The sequence below is a fragment of the Puntigrus tetrazona genome, chromosome 8, assembly GCF_018831695.1.
Source record: "Puntigrus tetrazona isolate hp1 chromosome 8, ASM1883169v1, whole genome shotgun sequence".
NCBI classification, from domain to species: domain Eukaryota; kingdom Metazoa; phylum Chordata; class Actinopteri; order Cypriniformes; family Cyprinidae; genus Puntigrus; species Puntigrus tetrazona.
In genome coordinates this window covers 6,824,349-6,847,583 of record NC_056706.1, presented here as the reverse complement: position 1 = coordinate 6,847,583, position 23,235 = coordinate 6,824,349, and the positions used below count along the sequence as shown (strand labels likewise).

General features: G+C 36.2%; 3 protein-coding genes across 3 annotated transcripts; 2 read left to right on the top strand and 1 right to left on the bottom strand.

Moving 5' to 3' along the window:
- The first annotated feature begins 230 nt into the window (after window positions 1-230).
- On the top strand, window positions 231-5,798 carry rhoaa (ras homolog gene family, member Aa). The gene is made up of 5 exons (XM_043246636.1): window positions 231-358; window positions 1,986-2,141; window positions 3,536-3,656; window positions 3,794-3,924; window positions 4,112-5,798. Exons 2-5 carry the CDS (start codon window positions 1,986-1,988, stop codon window positions 4,283-4,285), a joined length of 582 nt encoding a protein of 193 aa, XP_043102571.1. The 5' UTR covers window positions 231-358; the 3' UTR covers window positions 4,286-5,798.
- On the bottom strand, window positions 5,612-9,944 carry tpk2 (thiamin pyrophosphokinase 2). The gene is made up of 8 exons (XM_043246635.1): window positions 9,734-9,944; window positions 9,075-9,313; window positions 8,290-8,353; window positions 8,081-8,211; window positions 7,012-7,130; window positions 6,437-6,569; window positions 6,134-6,230; window positions 5,612-6,035 (listed from the first exon to the last, which is right to left on the bottom strand). Exons 1-8 carry the CDS (start codon window positions 9,795-9,797, stop codon window positions 5,989-5,991), a joined length of 894 nt encoding a protein of 297 aa, XP_043102570.1. The 5' UTR covers window positions 9,798-9,944; the 3' UTR covers window positions 5,612-5,988.
- Window positions 9,945-13,148: 3,204 nt separating this feature from the next.
- On the top strand, window positions 13,149-22,246 carry si:dkey-6n6.1 (uncharacterized protein LOC100170811 homolog). Its single transcript, XM_043246634.1, has 10 exons — window positions 13,149-13,830; window positions 14,546-14,677; window positions 15,106-15,269; window positions 16,118-16,655; window positions 18,053-18,168; window positions 18,816-18,948; window positions 19,686-19,843; window positions 19,963-20,102; window positions 21,035-21,361; window positions 21,443-22,246. The coding sequence occupies exons 1-10, from the start codon at window positions 13,677-13,679 to the stop codon at window positions 21,621-21,623; spliced, it is 2,043 nt and encodes a 680-aa protein (XP_043102569.1). The 5' UTR covers window positions 13,149-13,676; the 3' UTR covers window positions 21,624-22,246.
- The last annotated feature ends 989 nt before the right edge of the window (window positions 22,247-23,235 follow it).

Genomic DNA, 23,235 nt, shown 5'->3' with positions numbered 1-23,235 from the left:
CATGAAAGAGCATCTACACAAACTTTACATGTAAATATATGTGTGTGTGAATATAAATTGCACCCCACGTCAGTATTATCTCCTAACATACCTTGCACTATATAAGGACTCTGTCATATTTTATATTGTTCATTTAAATTAATAGATATGACAAAGAAAGCCCATTTCAACTAAGAAGTCATTCAAAAAATATGTTGCCGTTCTGCTGCTTTAGGACGTCACCCCAGCGTTTCTGCCTCTGATTGGTGGAAACGATCGAGGATGGGCGTGTCTTAGCGGCGTGGCACCGTCTGCGGGGCGGGGCCTTGGGGTCGTACAGGAAAAGATAAAGAAAGCGAGGACATCTAAAACAAAAACGGTAAATACTCACACTAAAACGCATCTGGTATTTACAATCGATATGTTTATTAATTTACCATACGGTCTAGACCCAATACACCAAGCTAGCGTTTAAAAAAAACACTCCAACGAGATAAAAGATGCCTTTTATACGCGGCTAGCTCGGTGCTAAACGGCTAAGTGTGATGATGACGGAAACGGACGAACAACAAGATGCCGAACATGAGTTTATAATTGCATGAAACTCCCAATATCGCGACTGTAACAGATCTGGAAAGTTTAATACTAGAATAGATTTTGTGGATCCAGTCGAACCTAAGGCAAACGGTGCTCGTTTTACACTTATTAGGGCGTGAGATGAGGCGTCCCAGTTAGCATAGGGAGTAAACCGGGGACTGATCCAGTTTGGCGCAGACATGCGGCTGTTATAATCGCCTCCTCTAATTTTTTTGTTTGTTTTGTTTTTTTAAACAACATAACCTTGAAACGGCTATTTTTTCGCGTCTATAAGCCTTCAGTCTCGCTGAATCAATGGTTGACTCGTTGTTAAACTATAAAAGGCCACTTGAGCGACATTATTTTGACCTGACTGCAGTCAGCTGTTTCACAGTGACTCTAAATGTGTGTGTATGCTATAATATGTGTTTTGCCGACGTTGATCAGTGAATTGAGTAGGGTGCGGTGTGTTGTGACAGCAGCTAGGAGGTGTGTGTGTGTGTGTGAGGAGGGTTGATACTGCAGTGCTATAATAACACAAGAACCCAGTGTACAGATAATTAAAATGGCTCAAATATGAATGTTTTATTTTGAAATATAAGACAGGAAAGGCTCTTTCAGTCAGTAGTTCTTTCATCAAAATTGTTTAATGGTTGTTTCTAACGTAAAGCACTCATAAGAAAATATTTTCTTAGTATCCAGCATACACAGTAATTAAACTGGTTGATAAATAAATGCAATCTGACTATTTGAATGCATGTATTTCTTATAAAGATGGAGTTGCTAATAGACCAACAAAAAATAAACCTGTAGAGCATAAAATTATAATTTTTGTTTCCTTGTCAAGTTTGCCTTTGACTGTTGTTCTTAAGGAGCCACATATGACTCGTATAAATAGCATTAACTGAACCAGTTTAATTTATGAACTTTACTCACTTTAATTATTTTCATTGTATGGACAAAAGTGATGATTGTTGAATATCAAATGCCGAAATTAAAATGCATTTTCGTCCAATCTGTGGTGCGTTTCTCAAAAGCAACGTCATTAATACCAGTCGTTAGTTTCACGTTTTAGCTAAGTGTGTGTTTGGGAATTCTTTCAAAACAATGTTGATTAAATGGAAGTGTTTAATGCATGTTAAAATGTGAAGTATTTTTTTTATAAGGAATAGTGGTCTTAGTTTTATGCAACACAGGTGGTTGTGTGCATGGTTTCCATATTTTTTCAAGAATGTCTGTAGTATTTCCATCTCAGAATTGTTCTTTCGCATATAACAGGCTGACAGACATACACAAACAGTTCTCTGTTTATCAAAAAGAGAGAAAGGTTTGATTTATGTAATAATAATAATGGTTGCCAATTCCAGCGTAGGAACAATTTCCACCTGCCTCCTGCAATTATTGGCTGATCTTTTCATTTTATGTGACAGATGGCTGCAATTCGTAAGAAGCTTGTAATAGTTGGGGATGGAGCATGTGGAAAGACGTGTTTACTAATCGTTTTCAGTAAAGACCAGTTTCCTGAGGTCTACGTACCCACAGTGTTCGAGAACTATGTTGCTGATATTGAGGTGGACAGCAAACAGGTAAGAGTGTTTCTTAACATCAAACCCAGAGTCACATGGGTCTCTTCTCTAGCAATTTAAACTTTTGAAACAGCTTCCTCAGATTGTTCATCAGCGTCTTAATAGTGTGCTTCCTGTATTTCTTTTTGTATTTTAAGTAGAGTTCATTTGTAATGAATGGGTTTATTTTTTTGTCAACAGTGAGTAATTGACAATTGTCTTTGCTTATGTTGGAAAGCATTGTGTGCATCTGTGAAATGATTAACTACAACCATAATAACATGCCTATTTATATATATATATTTATTTATGAATACATTATAGTTAAAATATACGGTCCCACTTCATATTTGGTGGCCTTAATTACCATGTACGTACATTTTAATTAATCATTTGATACATTGCATGTTTTTACATTGTACTTATACTTGAAAAAATACCTATATGTACTTCTTTAATTTCTGTAATTATAAATATAATTACACCGTTGACCCATCCCTTACACCTTAACCTATCCTTAAACTCACCCATGCCACTAAACCTGTCCCTAACCTTAACCGTATCCCACCTCACTAGCAGCAAAGGTATTTTGCAATAAAATATGACTACAATAAGTAGGGTTGGGTACCGAAAACCAGTATCAGTATGGCACGGTACCCAAGTAACCGGTATGTACTGAACTGAATCAGAACACAGATTTCGGTGCCATGCCTGAACGACACACCCAACAAATCTTTGTAGTATCGCGGGTGTGAATGCTGTTTTTACATTCAGTCTTGGAAACAAGACTTAGTATATAAGAGCATCCGAGGAGAACTTGAATGCAGTAACTACACTTGGTCTGCAGATAGCCTTCCGTTAACTAGCTATTCTAAACATGCTTCAATTAAAATACCTAAACTTCCCTTATATTTACGTTTTAAACCTGTTGTCCAACAAATTAGGTCATTTTAACCTTTTTTACTCCACAATACCAGTCAAATGCTTCATTTTGTAATCTGATGTAGAATGTGGCAGAAAATCCATTGGCTAGTCTAAAAGTTCCATAGACTACTGTAAAAAATACAGATTTGAGAGATTAGTACATTGTGCTTATGTTTTGATGGAGTTAAGGCCAAACTTACAATATTCAACATACACTACCATTCAAAATCTTGTGCGTGTGTGTATTGCATTTATGTCCATTAATTTCCATGTCATTCCTCTAGTCTTCAGTGTCAAGATCCTTCATAAATCATTCATAATATGCTTTTTTACATTATAAGTGTCTTTACTTTTGACCAATTTAATGTTCTTTGATGTATACATTTATGTCTTACTGACCCCAAAACTTTTTAATGGTACTTAGCTATATATAAAAATTGCTTGTATTTTTGTAACTATTTTTTGTGACATTGTTAACCATTTGTTTGCAGGTGGAACTGGCTCTGTGGGATACAGCTGGACAAGAGGACTACGACAGGCTGAGGCCCCTGTCCTACCCAGACACTGATGTCATCCTCATGTGCTTTTCCATAGACAGCCCTGACAGTTTGGGTGAGAGAATCTTTTTCTGCAGTGGCCAGTCTCTAAGATTAATTATATATAGGCCTAATTTTAGCCTTTAAATATTTTATACTGCAAGACCACATTCCTTAGGTAACTCTATTGAAAACCTTAATCTATTCACACAGAAAATATCCCAGAAAAGTGGACGCCAGAGGTAAAACATTTCTGTCCAAATGTGCCAATAATTCTGGTTGGTAATAAAAAGGATTTACGGAATGATGATCACACTCGACGGGAGCTGCTGAAAATGAAACAGGTGTGTGGGCTAACATATATATATATATATATATATATATATATATATATATATATATATATATATATATATATATATATATATATATATATAAACAGTTACTATATTCTTATGGTAACAACATAAAGTTCCTGATACTGCTGTTTCGTAGCATTATGTCATAGCCCATGTTTTCTCCCTTAAACAGGAACCAGTGAAACCAGAGGAAGGGCGAGACATGGCTAATCGCATCAATGCCTTTGGCTACCTTGAGTGTTCAGCTAAAACTAAGGAGGGCGTGAGGGAAGTGTTTGAAATGGCCACAAGAGCGGCGCTCCAAGCCAAAAAACGTGGCAAGAAGAATCCCTGCGCTTTGCTATAGAGAACGAGAGGAAAAGAAAAGAAAAAGAACGAGGGAGGGAAAGGGGTAACCAAACTAGGCCAAGGAAAATGAAAGAGCTACAAAAGTTCGCAAATAGAGGGAAGAAACGCCCCTAGTGTTATGTACTCGGGGAGGGTCATTTTCAATTCAGGCCAAAGGAAACTACAGAAGATTGTAGGGACAACTGCACCGGCAAAAAGGGACTTAAACATGTTTATGGCCATCAGTCCTCTTTAAAATCAAGATTAGTTGACCTTAAGACTGATCGCGAGCATAAGGATAGTGTATATGTAGGGTAAAGATTGACGTGGTTTCACAGTGGCTCACTATCACTGATTGCTTTTGGGGTGGGATTATATGCGATGTATTCTTGGCCCATACCACATCTTCTGCTTAGAAGGTCAACACTGTTAGCAAGAACAGAAACAAACGACTTGGTCTAAAAAGATTCCTTTTTTGGCACTAAGTGCATTATTCAGGGTGTAAAAGGCATTAGTTAGTACCCTACATCATGTATGCTACATGTCAAGCAGGGAGGTGTTTTTTGGATCAAGACATTGACTCCCGTGATCCCCTTTATAAACCTCCCAGGAACCCAGTGCCGTCTTATGTAAAAACATTCATGCCTACATTTTTGTTTAATGATCTTTTTCTTACATTAACACGCTAATACTGTTGGTTAACGCAACTGGTTCCTCTGTGCCCTCCTGTCCTGTCGCAAAATTGGCGGTTTAGTCACTGGTTTAAAATAGCTGAAAGTAGTGGTAGTCTTACAATTCTTTATTCCAATAAGATTTAAATATATCTTGTACTTTTTTGCCATTTGCCTATAAAACTCAAAGCAAGATGCATTAAGCAACTATCATACTAATTCACCTTTTTTGTGAGTATTTTATGTGCTTGCTCATGTATTGTAATTTAAAAAAAACAAAAAAACTTTGGGTTAATCAGCCCTCGTGGAGCTCAAAGCAGACCTCTGCTCTGTACGTTGACTGTCAGACACTGTTCGATTTTGACAATATATATATAAGTTTAACAAAAAGGTGACAGTAACATTATTTTTGCCCGTATTCCTCTTTGCCTGCATGACAGGCTTTTATTCGGTGTGCGGAAATATTTGGTGTCACTGTATAAATAAGAAACTCCCTCCATTTGTTTTCTTTTTACTATTCCCCTCTTTTTCTCCTGTACTGTATGTTTTTCTTTTAATTTTTTTTGTGAAATTCTACTGGCTTATACTATATCATTTTTGCGAATTTTACAAATTCTAGTATCTTAGAATTTTAAAGTTTTAAAAGAAATAAAGAAGGAAAAAAGTAGCGAAAATGTGATTGAGAGAGCTGTTTAATGCCATATTATTAAATGCAAGCAATTTCTTAGAAGAGATTCTGCATTTCATTGTAAGAAAAAAAAGAGCCTTTGATGCATCAATTATCTTTTGTATACCAGTGCATCTTTGGATTTCCACAGACTCATTTGAAATGTATTGAAAAAATAAATTCTTATAGGGTAACTTTGCTTGGGTCTTTATTCGGTGTCTCTTCTCCGGGTTATGTTTGCTAAACGTTTGCTAAACCGGCTAAATGTGGTCTTCAGTAAACAAGTACACATGCTGACGATGTTAGGATTTAAAAGCGGAGGTAGATAACTAAAATACCACACTGTTGCAGGTTGACAGAAGTCTTAACACAGTCGGTCAGTTTTTACAGTGATCTGTGCAATCCAGCCACAAATTCGTGATAATAGGGCTCTGAAAGGAGAGAAAAACAGCAATCAGAGCCTTTCTCAAGTTAACATGTACTTTAAATGAAAAGCCGATCAAATTCTCCCATCCAGTGTGGTACAAACCTGAGTCTGGCTCAATGATGGCATGTCTGATGAGGAAGTCCAGAACTACCATGGCACAGTTTGGCTTGAACTCCTCACTGACCAAGAGATCTTTCACCTGAAATCAACAAATGATCAAATTTGTTACCCCTTAGTCTAGGAAACTGCATATTTCGCAAAGCTGCCTAAGAGCAAAGTACCGTTTTCAATGCTCAGACACTTTTATCTGCATGTCGAAGCACAAGCAAATGTGTTCATCACAGCTACTTTCATGCGAACTGCATCGCATAGCCTTCAAACCTAAAATCAACGGGATGCCTTCACCTTCTCGATCGGGTAGTAGTAAAATGCTTGCACTTCTCCGTCTCCAATGTGAGGCTGAAAATTGAGAGGCAGCTCCAAATCAAAGACAAACTGGCACTCAGGAAATATTCCTTCGTCATCTTCGTAGGTGTAGCTACAGAGAAAAGAGACAGAGGGAGGCATAGATTGAAGATTGCAGAATGCCTTTCAATTTAGCTAAACTTAGTAAACAGTTTCTAGGCAGAAACGCTGCCCGTGACAGGCATCCATGTCTTTGATCACATTGACGCCTTCTGAGCCTGTATGAGACTTGAATTCTGGTCATCTTCATTCGTGCACACAGAATATTCTCTGGAAACCTGCCAGCTGGAAGCTATTTCTGGCATTTGTGCTGTATTAATCAATCTTTCTTGCAGGAGAGTTGAGAGAGTTTATATGTACCCAGGTATCTGGGGTTTTGAATGGAGAAAAACGAACACCCGTCTTAAAATCTTAAAATTTGGCAGGTAGCATTTGCTTCTGTGCTTCGTAATAGGCTGTTAATTATCTGTAATGACCTGACCTAAATAGTGGTATAGAAAAAAAGGATTAAGCACCTCACAGTTCCCACAGGACGAGCTTGCTCTGCCAGGCCTGGAGGGATGCAGGCTTCCTCTTCACACTCTTTTACCAAGGTATGCATTACACTACAGCCTGCTGCCAGTCCTCCAGCCGCCTGAGTGTTAAATCAGATCCTTTTAAGACCCCATTACATCAAAATGGGAGATTTGTGGTTTTTAGTCAGTGTTGTGTCATCTTTAAAAGCACACTGTACTAATTTATAGCAGACATGTGAAAGGTATAACCATATATTTTTTTTATTAATCACTTTATACACTACTGTTTAAATGTTTGGGATCAGTTTTCTTTTTTACTTATTTTTAAAGTAGCCTCTACTTTTCTGATTTGCCACATTTCTGTCATGATGTCAGTCTTTCACCTGTAAAATATATTAGAACTATTTTGTACTTTATTATATTTTAAAATGTAAGTTTTTACTGCGTTGGTAAGCCTGGATTTTCTGAAGCCATTACTCTAGTCTTCAGTGTCAAATCATTCAAATATGTTCATTTGGTGCACAAGATTTTTTGAAAACTGTTATGTTTTGTAAAAGTCATGATAGGATCAGAAAACAGAAATTATCTAACATTATAAATGTCATTACTGTCACATTAAATAGCTTAATATGTCCTTGTTGAATAAAAGTAGTAATGAATACAAATCTTACTCACCCCAAACTTTTCAACAGAAGTGCATATTTAAATGATCAAACTTCCTCAAAAGACGTTTTTTTTTTGTTAATTTTCATATAAACAGGGTACATCAGAAGTACAATTAAAGTTTGTCTTGGGAACACAAAGGCAGAATAAAATACAAAAGTTTTGTAAGTGTTGTGAGTACATGAATGAATTATGTAAAAAATAAGTTATCTAAATAAATGATAGCAGTACAAACGTAGTACTAGCATAACTGGATGAATCCTAGACTGTACTGAAGTGCAAAGAGTGTTGATGGCAAGTGATATGAAGGAGTCATAGATTTAAGTGTTAAAATTAACATTATGATTCAACCTGTGGTGTGACACTACTTGCAATGAGCTGATGAATTAGTTTATTAATAAATTACCATGTTGTCAAGTCTTCCTGGATATGTCTGTTTGGTCAGAGATCGTCGTGCCAGCCACATATTGAGGTTGCCACTTGAATCCCGAGTGTAGCCATTGACGTGGACTCCGTACCGTTTCACTCCAAACAGACCTGAGTTTGACCATTATTTAGAAACAGTCATTCTCTGTGACAAAATAGCAGCATGAAATTAAGATTTCATTAACATACTTGTTGCTGCTCTCTCCATATACATCAGTGGTGGGTCGCAATACCTGGGCATCACAGCATATTGCTGAAAATAAAAAAAACTATAATTATGGAACAAATGCCTTATATATAAAAAGCATGTATGATTTGATCCCAAATTCCAATATATATATATATATATACACACACACATGTAATATATTAAAAACATATAATGTAGATAATGCAATTAATCACAATTAATTGTTTGACAGCGTTAATCAATATTATTATAAAATATAAAAATCATTATTTCAGATAGTATCCAGGGCAATGTACTTAACTAAAACTGAAATAAAAATGTATTAAAAAAACTATGTAGACGTTTATAAAATAAAAAACGACACAACAACGACTAAACTAAAATGAAAATGGAAAAATTGTAATTAAAAAACATATGAATCAAAATATGAATAAAAACCATAATAGTTTATCAAGTACACTAAAGTAACACTGCAATGTAGGATGCATTTTAGGAAAACATTTTGTGCATATAAACATTTCATAAATTATTTGTAGGAAACAATCATACATCCATATTTATGATCATTCTAATCACATCTCTGACCAATGACCCTGTAATAAATTATTACGTTTCGTTTTTTTAAAGTTAATGCAAACTAATGGCACGATGTGTTGTTTTATAGGATTGGGTTAGAGTGGATAATGTGCGCAGAGCAAATAATCCCCATTAATAAAATATAATATTGCTTATTATTTTTGACATTGGAAGGTCAATTATCTAGCATGTACAGGAGCTGTCTCACCTCATCTCTCCAGCCTATGAGACAGGTGAACGTTGCATCTCTTCTCAGCTCCTGCAAGACCTCATCCACGGCCACTGATCTGCTCTCAAAAGTGTCAAGACCGGAGCTGAAGGTTATAGTGCTCCCATATGGTCTGAAGACAACAGGAAAACGACCAAGAATTGATGCTACTTTTGGGGAAATCCATCCAACCTGTTCTCCAGCCACCTCAAAACGTAGACAGCTCTCTAAACTAGAACCTGGTGTAAAAGAATGCATTGATGCTAATGAAGAAATGGATGCATTTGTATATGAATTGTACATGTATATTACAGTGTGTGTGTGTGTGTATAGTACATACACAAATACAGTATATTTATAAAAATGTAAGGCAACAAATGTACATTAATTATTATTTACAATATTTACAAATATTGCTTTTGAGGTTTTCTTGACTTATTTATAAAGTTAACATGAGTGTTGGATACCAAGAATACTAGTTACACGTTTTAATTCATATACTGAAAACATGTTCGTAATTATACATTTGTTAGCACGAGTTGAATCAAAATTTTAAAGACCGATTAAGCTTTCATTGACCTATATATGACACATGTATTCCTGCTGTATCACATGCATATGGATTGCTCTGTCATATGGTTCTTTTAATATTTCCCCACCTGGTAAATGAAAGTTATTCATTCGACGCAGGAGTTGTAGCATTTTCTCCGACCACGAAGCCATTTTGTCGATTTCACACGTAAAACAGTTAACTGTCCGTTCAGAAAGCGCGCATTATGTTTTTGGGGTGTTTGCACTTGATTCGCTGTTGACATGCTGTCATACACCCACGGGCTTCATGCTCGCCTCCATTGTTGCAGTTCCTGTTGACGTGAGCGCTGATTGGTTCGCAGGTTGCGCTGAGCTGCGCGCTGATTGGATAAAGCTTCATGACGTAGTCTTGAATGGCGATGACGAGCGTTCCTCACATGTGTTTCTCCACCAGAGGGCGAGTGTACATCAAAACAAAGGCCACTCGTGTTATTGGGCCAAAAGGCTTCGTAATGAATGCTGAATATTCAGCGCTGAGTCACAGGTCATGTTAGTCCTCCGTATGCAATGCAAAACTTTTACTGATCATTTATGTTCTATGGGTCTTCAGTAATTTATACGAGTTCACATCATATAATCTTTGGCTTGTGGCTTAGCACAGATAGTGAGGTAAGATCGGTCTATATGTCATCCTTTAAGATGAACGCGATCCTTCGTTTATAAGGACTTTTGCTCTATGACAAAACAAAATATTGAAATATTATCCACAATTTCCACCAAAACAATATTAAGTAATTTTTTTTGTTACTGCTAATTAGTTCATACATGCATCCTTACATGCGGAACGTTACTTTTAAAAGTAATGCTTTACAATGAGTTACTCTAAAAAAGTAGTTCACTGCATTGCTCAGCTGCTTTTTATGGAAAGTAATGTGTTACATTACTTTTGCGTTACTTTTTTCTCTCCCTGGGCTTGCTTGTATGTTTTTAATATTAATAAAAAAGAATTTAGGCATGTGTAAAAAAATTTGACACCAAAAGTAATGGAAATTGAATTATTAACATATTTTATTATTGCATGATTGCATCATATTCTGAGTTTGCAAGTTTTTATTCATTTTGAAAGATTCATTCTGAATCTGTTTTTGTGCAGCAGATTTTTCGCAACATAGGAAGAGGCGAGCTGTTAGTCAATAAATGTTAAAACAAAGCAATTGGTGTTATTTATTTGAAATATATATTTTACTGTGCATTGAAAGGTAATTGATCAATTAATCGATTTTTTAAATGTTAGATAAAATTTGATAAAAAAAGAAGATACAAGCCTCTAGATGTGTGTCAAATCCATGCTCCGGCGTAGAAACATTAGATATAGCACTGCTTTTGTGGCAATGAGCAATAGGATTTATCCAAAGCCTAACAAAGAGATCCATTACGGATGCTGGCAGCGAGAAAGAAGGACAGCAAAAATGTTGGGTATATTGCATCGCTGTAATCTGCACCATAATCTTGGGGTCAGATCTCCCTCTAAGCACTAAAAATATACAGACAGTAATCACTGTTGTTAGAGGACTGAAGTATCTTGTGGTAGGCGGCTTTTTAATGAGTCAAGAAAAGCAATCTGTTCCCAAATGCACACCGCCAGAGAAGAGATAAACAGAAGAGATGCATTTCTTTGCAGGAGTCGATTTCTATCATTCTGCCCGTCGCTGTATCTATCGTTCTTTTGTTCTGTCATTTATCGTTAAGTCTTTCCTATCATTTTATTGTTCTGTCTATCTGTCATTCTGTCTATCTAGAGTCGCTCACGTTTTCTAAACAGTCTGGGGCGGTAGATTTATCATGTTCTCGACAGGCTTGGCTCCAGCCGTGTGTGTGTGTGTGGACGGATAAGGAATTCTAGGAAAAAGTAAACACTGATTCTCAAGTTGTCATGAAGAAACTGAACGCACTAGACTGTTTGCTGTCTGAGGTCGGCTTACTTCAGTTGTATATCAAACTGTATTTTTGGAAGCGTCTTCACATAAAGTCTCGTTCCAAAAGCGGAGGATGTTGCTAAAACGATTTCTGCGTTATTTGTTCGTGACATTTATATCTGGTCTAATCTGTTTCTTGGTCGGAGTCTGAGCAGGTGTACGAGGTAAACCCGAAGTCAGGAAGATGTGGGTGGCGTGTTTACCTGTTTAAAATGATTGTTTGTCTTCTTGAACATTCAGAGTTTTTATTTTTGAATGAAAGGCAGGAAGCTCTGGGCATGTCTTGTGGAGGAGTATTACATCTAATTGCTTAATAATTTACTGAGTGGGAAGCACAAACAAAGAAAGGCTATTACAAACTGAAGTGTAGGAGATGCAAACAGAATTAAGTAGAACTAAATTACTTATTTGTCCTGCCTGCACTAAAAAACACATTTTCTATACACAAAACAAGCTTTGTGTTCTAATGCTGCTATAGCTGACCACATTTCCTTGCACTGATTAAGGTCCATATTCTGAAAAGCCTTTATTATGATATATTTGAAGAGGTTTATATGCTTCGCAGGTTATACCCTGTAATTTACGCATAATTCATTGATTAAGGTTCATTAGTGAAATGTTTGCAAATATATATTCTCATTTCATTCAACATTTTAGCATGTAAAAGTACACATAAATATTTTGTGTTTAATGGATATTCTGAAGGAGAGATTTAAATGATAAAGCATTATGTAATACAGTCATGCTATTGGTTATTTTGATTATCATTTTGGAATATTTCTTAATTATTATATTAATTTTAATCCGTTTACTTTTACATTTATGTGATTTGTATTTAAATGCAGATTAATATACACTACTTTTCAAAAGTTTATGGTTTTTAAACTTTAATTCCTTTTTTAAGTATTTAATTTAAAATACTTTAAACTACTTATTCAGTAAACATATAGTAAAGTATGGCAGTAAATATTTCTATTCCAAATAAACATATATATGTTGGTTGTGCTGCTTAATATTTTATATTATATTATATATATATTTTTTATATTAAGCAGCACAACCAACATATTATAATAATAATTTCTGAAGGAGGTTTACAGTTGTTACAGATTATTTAAAAGTAACTTTTCCCCAATCATTTCAGGTTAGTTTGCATTTAATGATTATCCTTGTGATTTTTGCCTAGCTGGACAGACCCAAACTATATTTAGTGATTCAGAATATAAAGACCTGAGACTCTCACAACCTACAATAGCCTAGAATCATTTTCCAAAAATGTTGCATGCTGCATTGAGATCATTTTAGTTTTGTCAATAACAAAAAGGCGCAGATAGGACATAGCATAAATTCTCTGTAATGTTATTTAATGAAGTGGTTGTCATAGCAACAGTGCTAATATGGACTGAAATGGCCACACTGGACAGAAAGGGGCCGCATGGTCAAGCAAGGTTGCAAAAGGCAGTGGAACTTGAAGAATTTCTCAGGACTGTGGTGCTGTTGGCTCTTGGACAAACAAAGCTACCTTTCATATCAACAGGCTCCCTACAGACCGATGTTTTCTCTGCCCTTCCATCAAACGTGCACTAGCAGTGAAGCACAAACAATAATGAGCGTTTTAGGAGAGACTTCAAGCTATGTTTTATTCATCAACACATTAATCTGAAATCCCACACACCGGAAGTGCATCCGTTGACGTCAGAACATTAAATCATGTAAAAGATAAGTTTTTTTCCCCCTTGAGGACGCTCTAATAGTTTGTTTTTCTCTCAGGACCGACGGGCGTTCGTTGAGAGGGAAAGGAGAGGCGGTTGGTGGGTCTTCAGGGCGAGTGAAAGAGGAGCTTTGTTGAAACTGTTTTGATTTTATTTTTTCCCTCTCACTCCCCTGCTTCCGTTCCATTCCTTCCTCCTCACTCTCTGCTCTCACCTTTGCATTTTGTTTTCTTTTTTTTTTCCCTCAGAGGGATGGGTGATGGGTTGAACATGATTTCCAGAGGCAGAATATAACTGGCCTTTCAGACGGTGCAGCCCTCAGAGTCATTGAGACAGCTGTCTCTGGCAGATTGTACCTGAGCTGACTCCAGCACGCATTAACAATGTACAATTCTTTAGCTTTGTGTCTGTTTCTGTGTTTAGCGCTTTTAGCGGCTGAGGGAAAATGGGAAAAGGGAAGAAGAGAGAGACAGAGGAGCTCCAGACGATTCTTAGCCACTGAGGATGCACCTGAGTCTGATAACCCTTTCCTTCCAGGTGAGCAATGCTTATAGCATTTCTTATTTGAGCCAAGAAATAATAAGAAAACAAGATATGGTTTTCTGAACTTTATGTATTGATATTGTTTATATAGTTGATGTTTTAAAAAAGTGTTTACTTTATCAAAAAATAGTAATCTCTCTTTCTTATATATATATATATATATATATATATATATATATATATATATATATATATATATATATTAGTGCTGTCGAATCACGATGAATTGCATCCAAAATAAAAGAAGTATGTGTGAATGTATATGTTAATATTTAAAATTAATTGTGCAGTTTTATGTATTGAACATAAGTGGTTACGCTGAATTGAAGATGAAAAGTCTGTACAATATTTGCATAATACAAAATAACTTAAATGTATGAATGTCTTTGCTTTACATAAGAAAACATGAAACCAAGTATTATTAATCTAACAGAAAACAAACAATTTACAAACATTTTAACACCATTATTTTTACACCATTTTAAAATAGAACGAAACTGACATCATACACTAAAAATAAATTGTTTTTTTTTTTTACATGTATTATTTTTTTAATATTTTAAATTAAATGTTTTATTATATTATATTATATTATATTATAGGTACTTGTTATCTAATGCAGTGTCATTCTTGTGTTTTAAGTGTGGATTAAGTGTCCGATTACTTGTGCTGAATTCTGAAATTTTGTGTGTATGTGGATGTATGCCAGGGCGTAGCAGCCAGTGCTTGGTGAATGGGATTTCTCTGTTTGAGGGGGCTGTCTGGTCTCCAGAGCCTTGCAGTGTGTGCCAGTGTAAAGATGGAACCGCAAGCTGCCGAACCATCCCCTGCACGGCCAGAGGTTTGGGAACGACCATCTCTTCTCTTTTGATGAATATAAAGCTCAAAAGAACAGCATTTAATAATAAAAAAAGTGATATATTCAGTAGCATTATAAGTGTCTTTACTGCCACTTTCAAACTATTTAACTATTATGTGCTCTTGCTAAGTTATTAATGTAACCCTGCTGACACCAAACATTTGATCTAGCGCATGTTCCATTCTTGCTTTTTTTTTTTTCTTCTGGGGTTTACACTGATATAGTAATTGGATGAACGATTTGTAGTAAGAGCTAAAGAGAACGGTGGGCATCCCTGTGGTGATGCAGGCTGAGAATTACGTAAAACATTGGCTCCTAGTGTGGTGCAATGCAGTGCTGGGAAAGGTGCCATCAGGGAGTGGGATGCTTGGTGGTGGGTACTGATTTTCTGTTTGCCACACCATGTCTAGCTTCACCCACCCTGAAGTCTGTGGCCAGTAAGGCCAGTCCAACGTCTGTGGGGAAAAAAAGCTCGAAAAACAGACTGACAGGAAATGGAAAACCACCTGTGGGGATGGAGGTTCTGGAGGTGAAACCAAAGAAGAACAAGTTGGTGATCGCTCCAGCAAAAGAAGTATGTATATGTGCATGAGAATATGCAGTATACTTCTTATATTTCATACAGACTTTTCCCTCATTATTATACTTCTTTTAATTTAAATGTGTTTTTGGTTCGAATTGCTTTAAATCAAAGTCTGTTTGAGTCTCCTCTGTGCTTGTGCTCAGCTAGTCTTCTGTTGTTGCCAGATGAAACAACTTCACCCCAAATATTTAAATTCTGTCATTAATTACTCGCCCTCATGGCGTTCCAAACCTGTAAGACCTTTGTTCATCTTTGAAACACAAATTGCGTTTTTTCTTTCATTGCACACAAAAAATATTCTCGTGGCCTCATAAAATTAAGGCACAACCACTGATGACTACTTTAAAAATGTCCTTACTACCATTTTGGGCCTTGAATGCAATAGTTGCTTTGCTTTTTGTGCAGGGTTTAGAAATTTAGGATTTCATCAAAAATGTCTTAAATTGTCTGAAGATAAACCGATTTGAAACCCGAAGGCATTACAGATCTATAACAACATGAGGATGATTAATTAATGATAGAATTTTAATTTACGTGTGAACTATCCCTTTAAATAATAAACCGAGTTTTCACAGCAAAGTCATAGTAGTATTTTGGTTCCTCAACATTTTTTAAAAGGGCCATTTTTTCTGTGTGAAAATAAAAATGTATAATCATTTTATAATTACATTAACGCCAATATATTTATACAGTTTGGAACCATTAATGAACTTAAAGAACCTTAAAGAACTTTTATTTTAAGCAGAACAAACCAGCTAGAAATAGCAAACCACTTTAGGCAAATTTTAAGCGTTCTAATATTTAATTGTTGTTAAACGCTTATGTTTTTTTTTATTTAGCCACCCTCAAATGTCCCAAAGAAGCAAGTGAAGAAAAACCAGGAGGTGATTGTGAGTCTGGATCCAGGAAAACCACCTAAGACTCCTGTAATACCCACAGTACCACGGTTCATGAGACCAGTCCCTTTCGATTATGATGATCACGATGATGACGACTATCTAGAGGACGACAGCGACAGTGACGATGATGACGATGATAACCGCAGCTTTCCAGTGTTCAGATCTGCTGTTCGCCCTGTAGCAGTCGAAAGACGAGTACTACCTCCCACATTCAAACCGGCCATACCACGAGCACAGCCAGCCTTTGCTCTTCCTACAAGAAAATCTGTGATCCTGCCCACTGGAAGGCCACTGCCAGCTCCCAGTGGGCGACCGGTGGATCGAGGTATTGGCCGTCCAATCTTCAGCACCTCTGTTCACATGGAGTCTCTCCCAGCAGGCTGCCTGCTTTCAGAGTCTCTTATTGCTTGTGGAAACACTCGCCTTACCCAAATGCCCATCATCAAAGATGCAGGGGTCAGGAGTCTCTTTCTAGCAGGTGAGATGAGAGCGGTTCACCATGCTCATGAGGACAGATTATACACTGTGAATTATACAATGCTTTTTTTGTCTCTTTTTAAAATAAAAATAATATCTGAACATGCTTACAATAAGTTCAGAAAAACAACTGTGTAACATAACATGTAGTTATATCTACTTTTGGTTCCACTTTATATTAGGTGGCCTTAACTGATATCTACTTACATTTAAATTAATAATTTGATACAGTGCACTTAATGTGTACATGCATGTTTTTTACATTGTACTTCTATTTTTAAAAATACCAATATGTAATTACATCTGTAATTAATTTCTGCAATTACATTTATAATTTCACTGTTGACTCATTCCATACCACCAAACCTGTGTCTAATTTTACCCATATCCCACATGAAAAGCAGAAAGTGTTTTGCAATACAATGTGAACATAATACGTACATTGTACTTTATTATTGATTTCTAATAAGTACATAGTAGTTAAGACCACCTAATATAAAGTGTGACCCTATTTTTTTATAGAACATGCTTTGAATTAATTGTATTAATTTACCTTATTGTATTTATTTACCTAATTGGCATACTGTATATAAATACTGTTGCCATACAGTTTTAGGTGTTCATTTGAAGAGTTTATTTGGTAAAAACAGATATTTAATGTTTTTGTTATGTTATTATGCTTTTATTTCATTTTATTGTGTTATTTTGTCAGGTTTTTACCTAGTCAAAACATGAAATTGATTGGAATGTAAAATGAAAAAGCATACATTTTTGATCATTTGTTAAAATTTTTGAGTTATCTGTTTTTGCAAATGAACTCTGCAGAACTTTTTTAAGAAATTACTAAATACAGCAAGGATGCATTAAATTGATCAAAAGTGATAATTAAGAACTTTTAGTTTTTTACAAAAGATATTTATTAGTAGTAGTATTTTAAATTAATAGTTTTTTTCATCTTTATATTCATGAAAGAATCCTGAAACACCATGTATTACATTTGAAAATATATAAAAAATTATGTAATTTATATAACTATATCATGGTTTGTTTTACTCTATTTTTTATCAAATAAATTATGATGAGCATAAGATACCAATTTCAAAAACATTAAACATCTTACCAAGCCCAAACTTTGCAACAATAGTGTATGTGCATATATTAATTCAGTATTTGTGTGAGATGTCAGTGTTGCTTTTTGTACACAAACTTAAACTAAAATAAAAAAATAATAATTAAAGAGGGGTTTAGAGTCTGGAAATAGGTGTCTTTTATTAAAGTTCGACAGATGTTCTCAATACGTGTTTTTACTGTAACATAATCTGGCAGTGTCCTATTATGTATGATGATTTTCTGTATGGATACAGAAACAGGTGAAAAATGACTCTTGGTATTTTGCAGATAACAAAATCAGCAAGATCCCGTCGCATGCTCTGGCAGGTCTTCCCAACCTGGAGTGGCTCGACCTCAGCAAGAACAAGCTGGATGATTTCTCTTTAGGACCGGATGTGTTTCGGGTAAGAAAAAGTCAAAGAAACCTTATTACATTAGCAAGCGTACTGACACGTAACACATGCTGTTTGTTTTCTCATTCCATTCGGATCGCGTGCCAATCATCGTGATATTTCCTTAGACTCTAACGATGATCAGATCTGCAAAAATAGAGACTTGCTTTGTGATCCGTTATCTGCTACAATGGTGAATTATCAGGCCTTATGGTGCGGTACAGTGCAAGCTTGATATTTAGCAAGTAGATGACGAGTTTTCGCAAGATGTCAGGTCTGACATCACCGAGACAATTCTCACCAGGATGCTGCAGTGAACATGAGAATTTTCGGTCAATAGATATCACCCCCTAAAAAGAAGCACAATCATTTTTTACCTTTTTCTCACCCGTGTGACACATCCACCGGGCGCCAAGCACAGGTTTTACGGGTGACACATATATGACACGCAGCAGAATAGTGATTTTTTTTCACATGTTCGCCGTATCTCAGTGTTTACCTGAGCACGGTAGCATGATCAAGAAACGTCTGTTCCTCGCGCCAGCTGAACTCTTAGCATCTGCGTTGTGTAACTTCTGCTTCTGTGACTTGCAGCAAGCTTTGAAATATTTCCAGTCTGGCTTTGACAGCGTCATGAGTATCTTCTCGGCCTGTTGCAGAACTTGACGAAGCTCAGGAGGTTGAACATTGATGGAAACAACTTCACCAAAGTGCCGGCTCTCCCTCCGTCGCTGGTGGAGCTGAAGATCAACGATAATAAGCTCAGTGGTCTCACTCCCCACAGCTTTCAGGGTAAACACAAAACCACAGTCAAACTGTCCGTATGAAGTCAATATTTAACAATCTGCTCCGTTAAAAGATTCATGTTAGGGGTTAATCTGGGAATTTTAAAATGACAGTCAGATTTTTAATCATCATTTATTATAGTGTACTATCTTTTTAATGCTTCTCCAAGATAGCAATTAGATTAAGTGTATTTTGATGTATTTGTGATCATATAAATGCAGGTTTTTTTAACACGAGAGATTTCTTTCAAAAACATTTAATATTCAAAAGTCTTTGTCGATTAATCCCTTGAAATTGTAATTGTGATAATTAATTGCGATTATCACAATATTTACACTGAGAGAAGTATATATCATTTTTACATGAATATAAACTGAAAACACTCCCACACTTTTCTATGGTATTAAGCATCAAATGTCAATTATGCACTGAATTGGTTTATTCTTTGAAAAATAAGCAAAACTATAAATAGTATTATAATGTTATACTAAAACTAAAATGAAGATAACCTGTAGGAAGGGAAAAAACACTCAAGCACACAGGATATCATAAGTGGACTTTGTACGATTACATAATTGTGGCATCCGTAATTGTAATCGGGATTAGAAAATATGATCATCATATGATAATTGTGCAGACCTAGTGTAAATGTAACAACCGAGACCTCTATGAAGCTTCTGAATACATGCATATAGATTGCCTAAGCATTAGATTATGCAATCTAATGTTATTTTTTTCCTCAGGTCTGTCTCAGCTGCTGACACTTGAGTTAGAGGATAATTATTTCCATGATGGAAATGTCTCTCCTCTGGCCTTCAAGCCTCTCCGGAGGCTGATTTACCTCAGGCTGGATGACAATAAGTTCAGGGCTATTCCCTCTGGTCTGCCTATTTCAGTACAGGTCAGTTACGTCTGTGTGAATTGTGCACTAGATTTTAGTTTGGTGGCATTTGATACAGTATCGGGTTGCTCGTGCAGTGCGGTAGATAATGGATTGTTGTTGATTTGTAACTTTTTCAGGAGCTACACCTGTCTGACAACAAGATAGAGGTGATCCATTCAGGGCTCCTCAACAAGACCACAAACCTGAGAGTCCTGAACCTCAGCCATAACCGGATCAGAGAGGACCGCATTCATCCAAGAGCATGGATACACTTGCTGTGAGTTCAGAGTGCACTTCTCTGCCTTCCTTTGCTGTTAGGTGCCATCTTGTGGACAGTTGCTGTAATTATATGGTGAATAAAAACACAGATCAGTTGTATGACCACTAGGGTCTGAGTAAGACATGTTCCTGGATATACATTACTGCTCATTATTCATTCCTAAAATTGGAGGAAAATGATAGCTGATTAACAAGTGTGTAGAAGCACTTAACTGTGATCGTATACCTAAAACTGACATTTCCTGAAAAGTTAGGCCTTAATTCTGATTGACTGATTAATCAACAAGGAAGTGGAGGGAACATGTTGTACTTGGTGAATTCACATTCACTACGAAGACTAATTGAAAACTACAAATTTCAAGCGTAGCATGTGATAATTTGTGTACATACTTCTAAGCATACATGCTTCTAAGTCATATAATTGTACATTATAATTCTATATATTTTTCATTGTCCCTGCCACATTAAAATATTTAGAATTTTTTTCTTATGATTTTGAAAGATGTCTCTTTTAAATTGACCATGTCTGCATTTATTTAATCAAAAATGCATAAACATATTGTGAAATAACAGTTTTTATTCAATTAAAAATATATGTATTCCTTAATTCTTCCTTTTGATCAATGTCATGCATCACTGCTGAATTAAATTATTTATTTCTTTAAAAAATATGGCTGATTGGCCCCAAACCTTTGAATGGTCATTTGGGAGGGACAATAAAACAATTACTTAATATGCCAAATTGTAATATACGCACACACACATATATATATATATATATATATATATATATATATATATATATATATATATATATATATATATATTATTTTGCTTTTATTTATTTTCACAAAAGATTTTTGCTAAAATTAGACAACAGCTTTAAATTTTAATTATAAACTATTAGTGTCACTTCATCTTTATCCACAGAAAGCTGGAGTATTTGGACCTTTCTCACAACAAGCTGGTTCACGTTCCCTCTTTCCTGCCGGTTGGTCTGCGGCAGCTGATCTTACATCATAACCAAATCGAGCGCATCCCTGGCTACGTGTTCGGCCACCTGCGACCTGGTCTGGACTCCCTGCAGCTGTCGTACAACCGCCTGCGTGAAGACGGGATAAATGAAGTGTCGTTCCTGGGTCTGTACAACTCACTGACTGAACTTCTGTTGGACCATAACCAGCTCCGATCAATCCCACGAGGCATTCTACAGCTAAAGGCCCTGCAGCATCTGAGGCTGAACCACAACTACATCAGGTTAGTGAGTCTGTCTGTCTGTCTGTCTGTCTATATCTCTGTCTGTCTGCGGTCGGTTTTAACCTGATCTTCTCCCTGTAGCTACATCACTATGAACTCATTGTGTGACACTACTGCCCGCGAGGACTCCCTGCTGCTGTCTGTTCACCTGGAGTTCAACCTGATCGACCGCCGCCTCATTCCACCGACAGCCTTCTCCTGCATCAAAACCTACCAGAGCGTCCTTCTGCGGCCCCAGAGATACGAAGAGCACCATGAATGAATGCACTTTTTAGTTTAAAGTGCATTTCAATTCAGTGCTTAATGCAGAGTTTTAACTGAAATGAAGATCGAGGTGACGCTCCCTTTTCACACCAGAGGCCTTTTATTTTGTGAGTTGTGTTTTAGCTGTTGTGTTCTGACGTCTCTGTCTCATTGGGGTCACACATGCACATGCATTTTTTCTGCTTTACTGCAACTAAAACTACTGCCGATATTTGTTGTTTGACATTAGCATTGACTGTGTTTATGCTTTAACAGATTTGTTGGGGGTTGTGCACACATTTACATGGTGCTAAATGATGCAGTTGGCATTATATTATTGTGTATTTTTGTTGTTGCTGTTACCATATCTAATGTCTGTCTTGGTTCGTTATTTACCTGTAAGTCTGCAATTTACAATCTCTTATGAAGCAGACTTGTACGTGTAAGGATTTCTTTCTTTTTTCAAGTATATGCAAAAGGTTTTTAATAGATAAGCTTTATACATTATTTATTTTTTGATTAAACTGCCTTGCATCATATTTTTTGTTTTAGTACCTTTTCAACAATTTATATTCAGTTTTATGATACTGTGTGTTGTCTGTGCTTTTGTATTCTCTTTGTCACAAACTACAATAAAGTTGAGAGGTGACAATTAATTTGTTGTCAAGTAGACTTATTTTTCAGCATGTTTTGTCTTTAATATTATAAGCACAGGAGTTGGTTATTCTGATTCTCTCGTTGTTCCACTAGGGGGCGTCAGTAAACATAAATTGGATTATATGTAACGTTACACATTTTAATTAAATATATATTATTATCAAAGGCTAATGCTAGAGCTCTCATTTTTAACAAATGTGAATGACAAATGTTTGCTTTGTCCCTTGAACAATTTTCTATTTATTGTAATTTAGGCCTTTTGACAGACTTACTTTCTTTGGCTTTTTTTACACTAGTGGAGAAAAGTAATTTTCAGAAGGGAAGTTTTTTGTCTTTCAAGTTTGATATTATTCTAGCAAAAGCAGGCAGCAGCCAGTGCTGAGTTGCACGTTCATCATTCTGTATTATGACACTGTAGGCTAACACACTGGGCAGTGGCACTCTCTGCTTGCTCTATTTCTGTCCGGAGAAACTCTCTTAAAGTGGTAACTCACTGCCACAAGTGCTTCTTTTTCTACTTCACAGCAGGCTTCTGTCCCAGATTTATTTTCTTTGGGCCTTCGCTACATTGATTCTCTGTTGATGTATATATTTCTGTGACTGCTCTTCATTTCCAGGGCGTGGGCCATATCCTAAACCATGAAGAAAAACTTCCTTATATCAAAAGAGCATGTCCCTAAGTAACATCAGTCTTAGTGGGAAAACCTGGAAGTCTGTGGTGACATTTATTCATTGCGGCTCTTAGGATGCCATACAGACACTTCTATGTAAATATATTGTACATCTCTCTCTCTCTCTCTCTCTCTCTCTCTCTCTCTCTCTCTCTCTCTCTCTCTCTCTCTCTCTCTCTCTCTCTCTCTCTCTCTCTCTCTCTCTCTCTCTCTCTCTCTCTCTCTCTCTCTCTCTCTCTCTCTCTTTCTCTGTGTGTGTGTGTCTTTGTGTCTTTCTATATGAATGTTGTGTCTGTGTCTGTC

Excerpts from the sequence above, each read along its gene's own strand:
- rhoaa (XM_043246636.1), top strand. The coding sequence starts at position 1,986 with ATGGCTGCAATTCGTAAGAAGCTTGTAATAGTTGGGGATGGAGCATGT. Across the intron at positions 2,142-3,535 it reads TTGAGGTGGACAGCAAACAG|GTGGAACTGGCTCTGTGGGA; the intron begins GTAAGAGTGTTT and ends ATTTGTTTGCAG. Across the intron at positions 3,657-3,793 it reads AGACAGCCCTGACAGTTTGG|AAAATATCCCAGAAAAGTGG; the intron begins GTGAGAGAATCT and ends CTATTCACACAG.
- tpk2 (XM_043246635.1), bottom strand. The coding sequence starts at position 9,797 with ATGGCTTCGTGGTCGGAGAAAATGCTACAACTCCTGCGTCGAATGAAT. Across the intron at positions 8,354-9,074 it reads TCATAGGCTGGAGAGATGAG|CAATATGCTGTGATGCCCAG; the intron begins GTGAGACAGCTC and ends TTTTATTTTCAG. Across the intron at positions 6,231-6,436 it reads ACTACTACCCGATCGAGAAG|GTGAAAGATCTCTTGGTCAG; the intron begins GTGAAGGCATCC and ends TGTTGATTTCAG.
- si:dkey-6n6.1 (XM_043246634.1), top strand. The coding sequence starts at position 13,677 with ATGTACAATTCTTTAGCTTTGTGTCTGTTTCTGTGTTTAGCGCTTTTA. Across the intron at positions 18,949-19,685 it reads CACTCCCCACAGCTTTCAGG|GTCTGTCTCAGCTGCTGACA; the intron begins GTAAACACAAAA and ends TTTTTTCCTCAG. Across the intron at positions 20,103-21,034 it reads AGAGCATGGATACACTTGCT|AAAGCTGGAGTATTTGGACC; the intron begins GTGAGTTCAGAG and ends CTTTATCCACAG.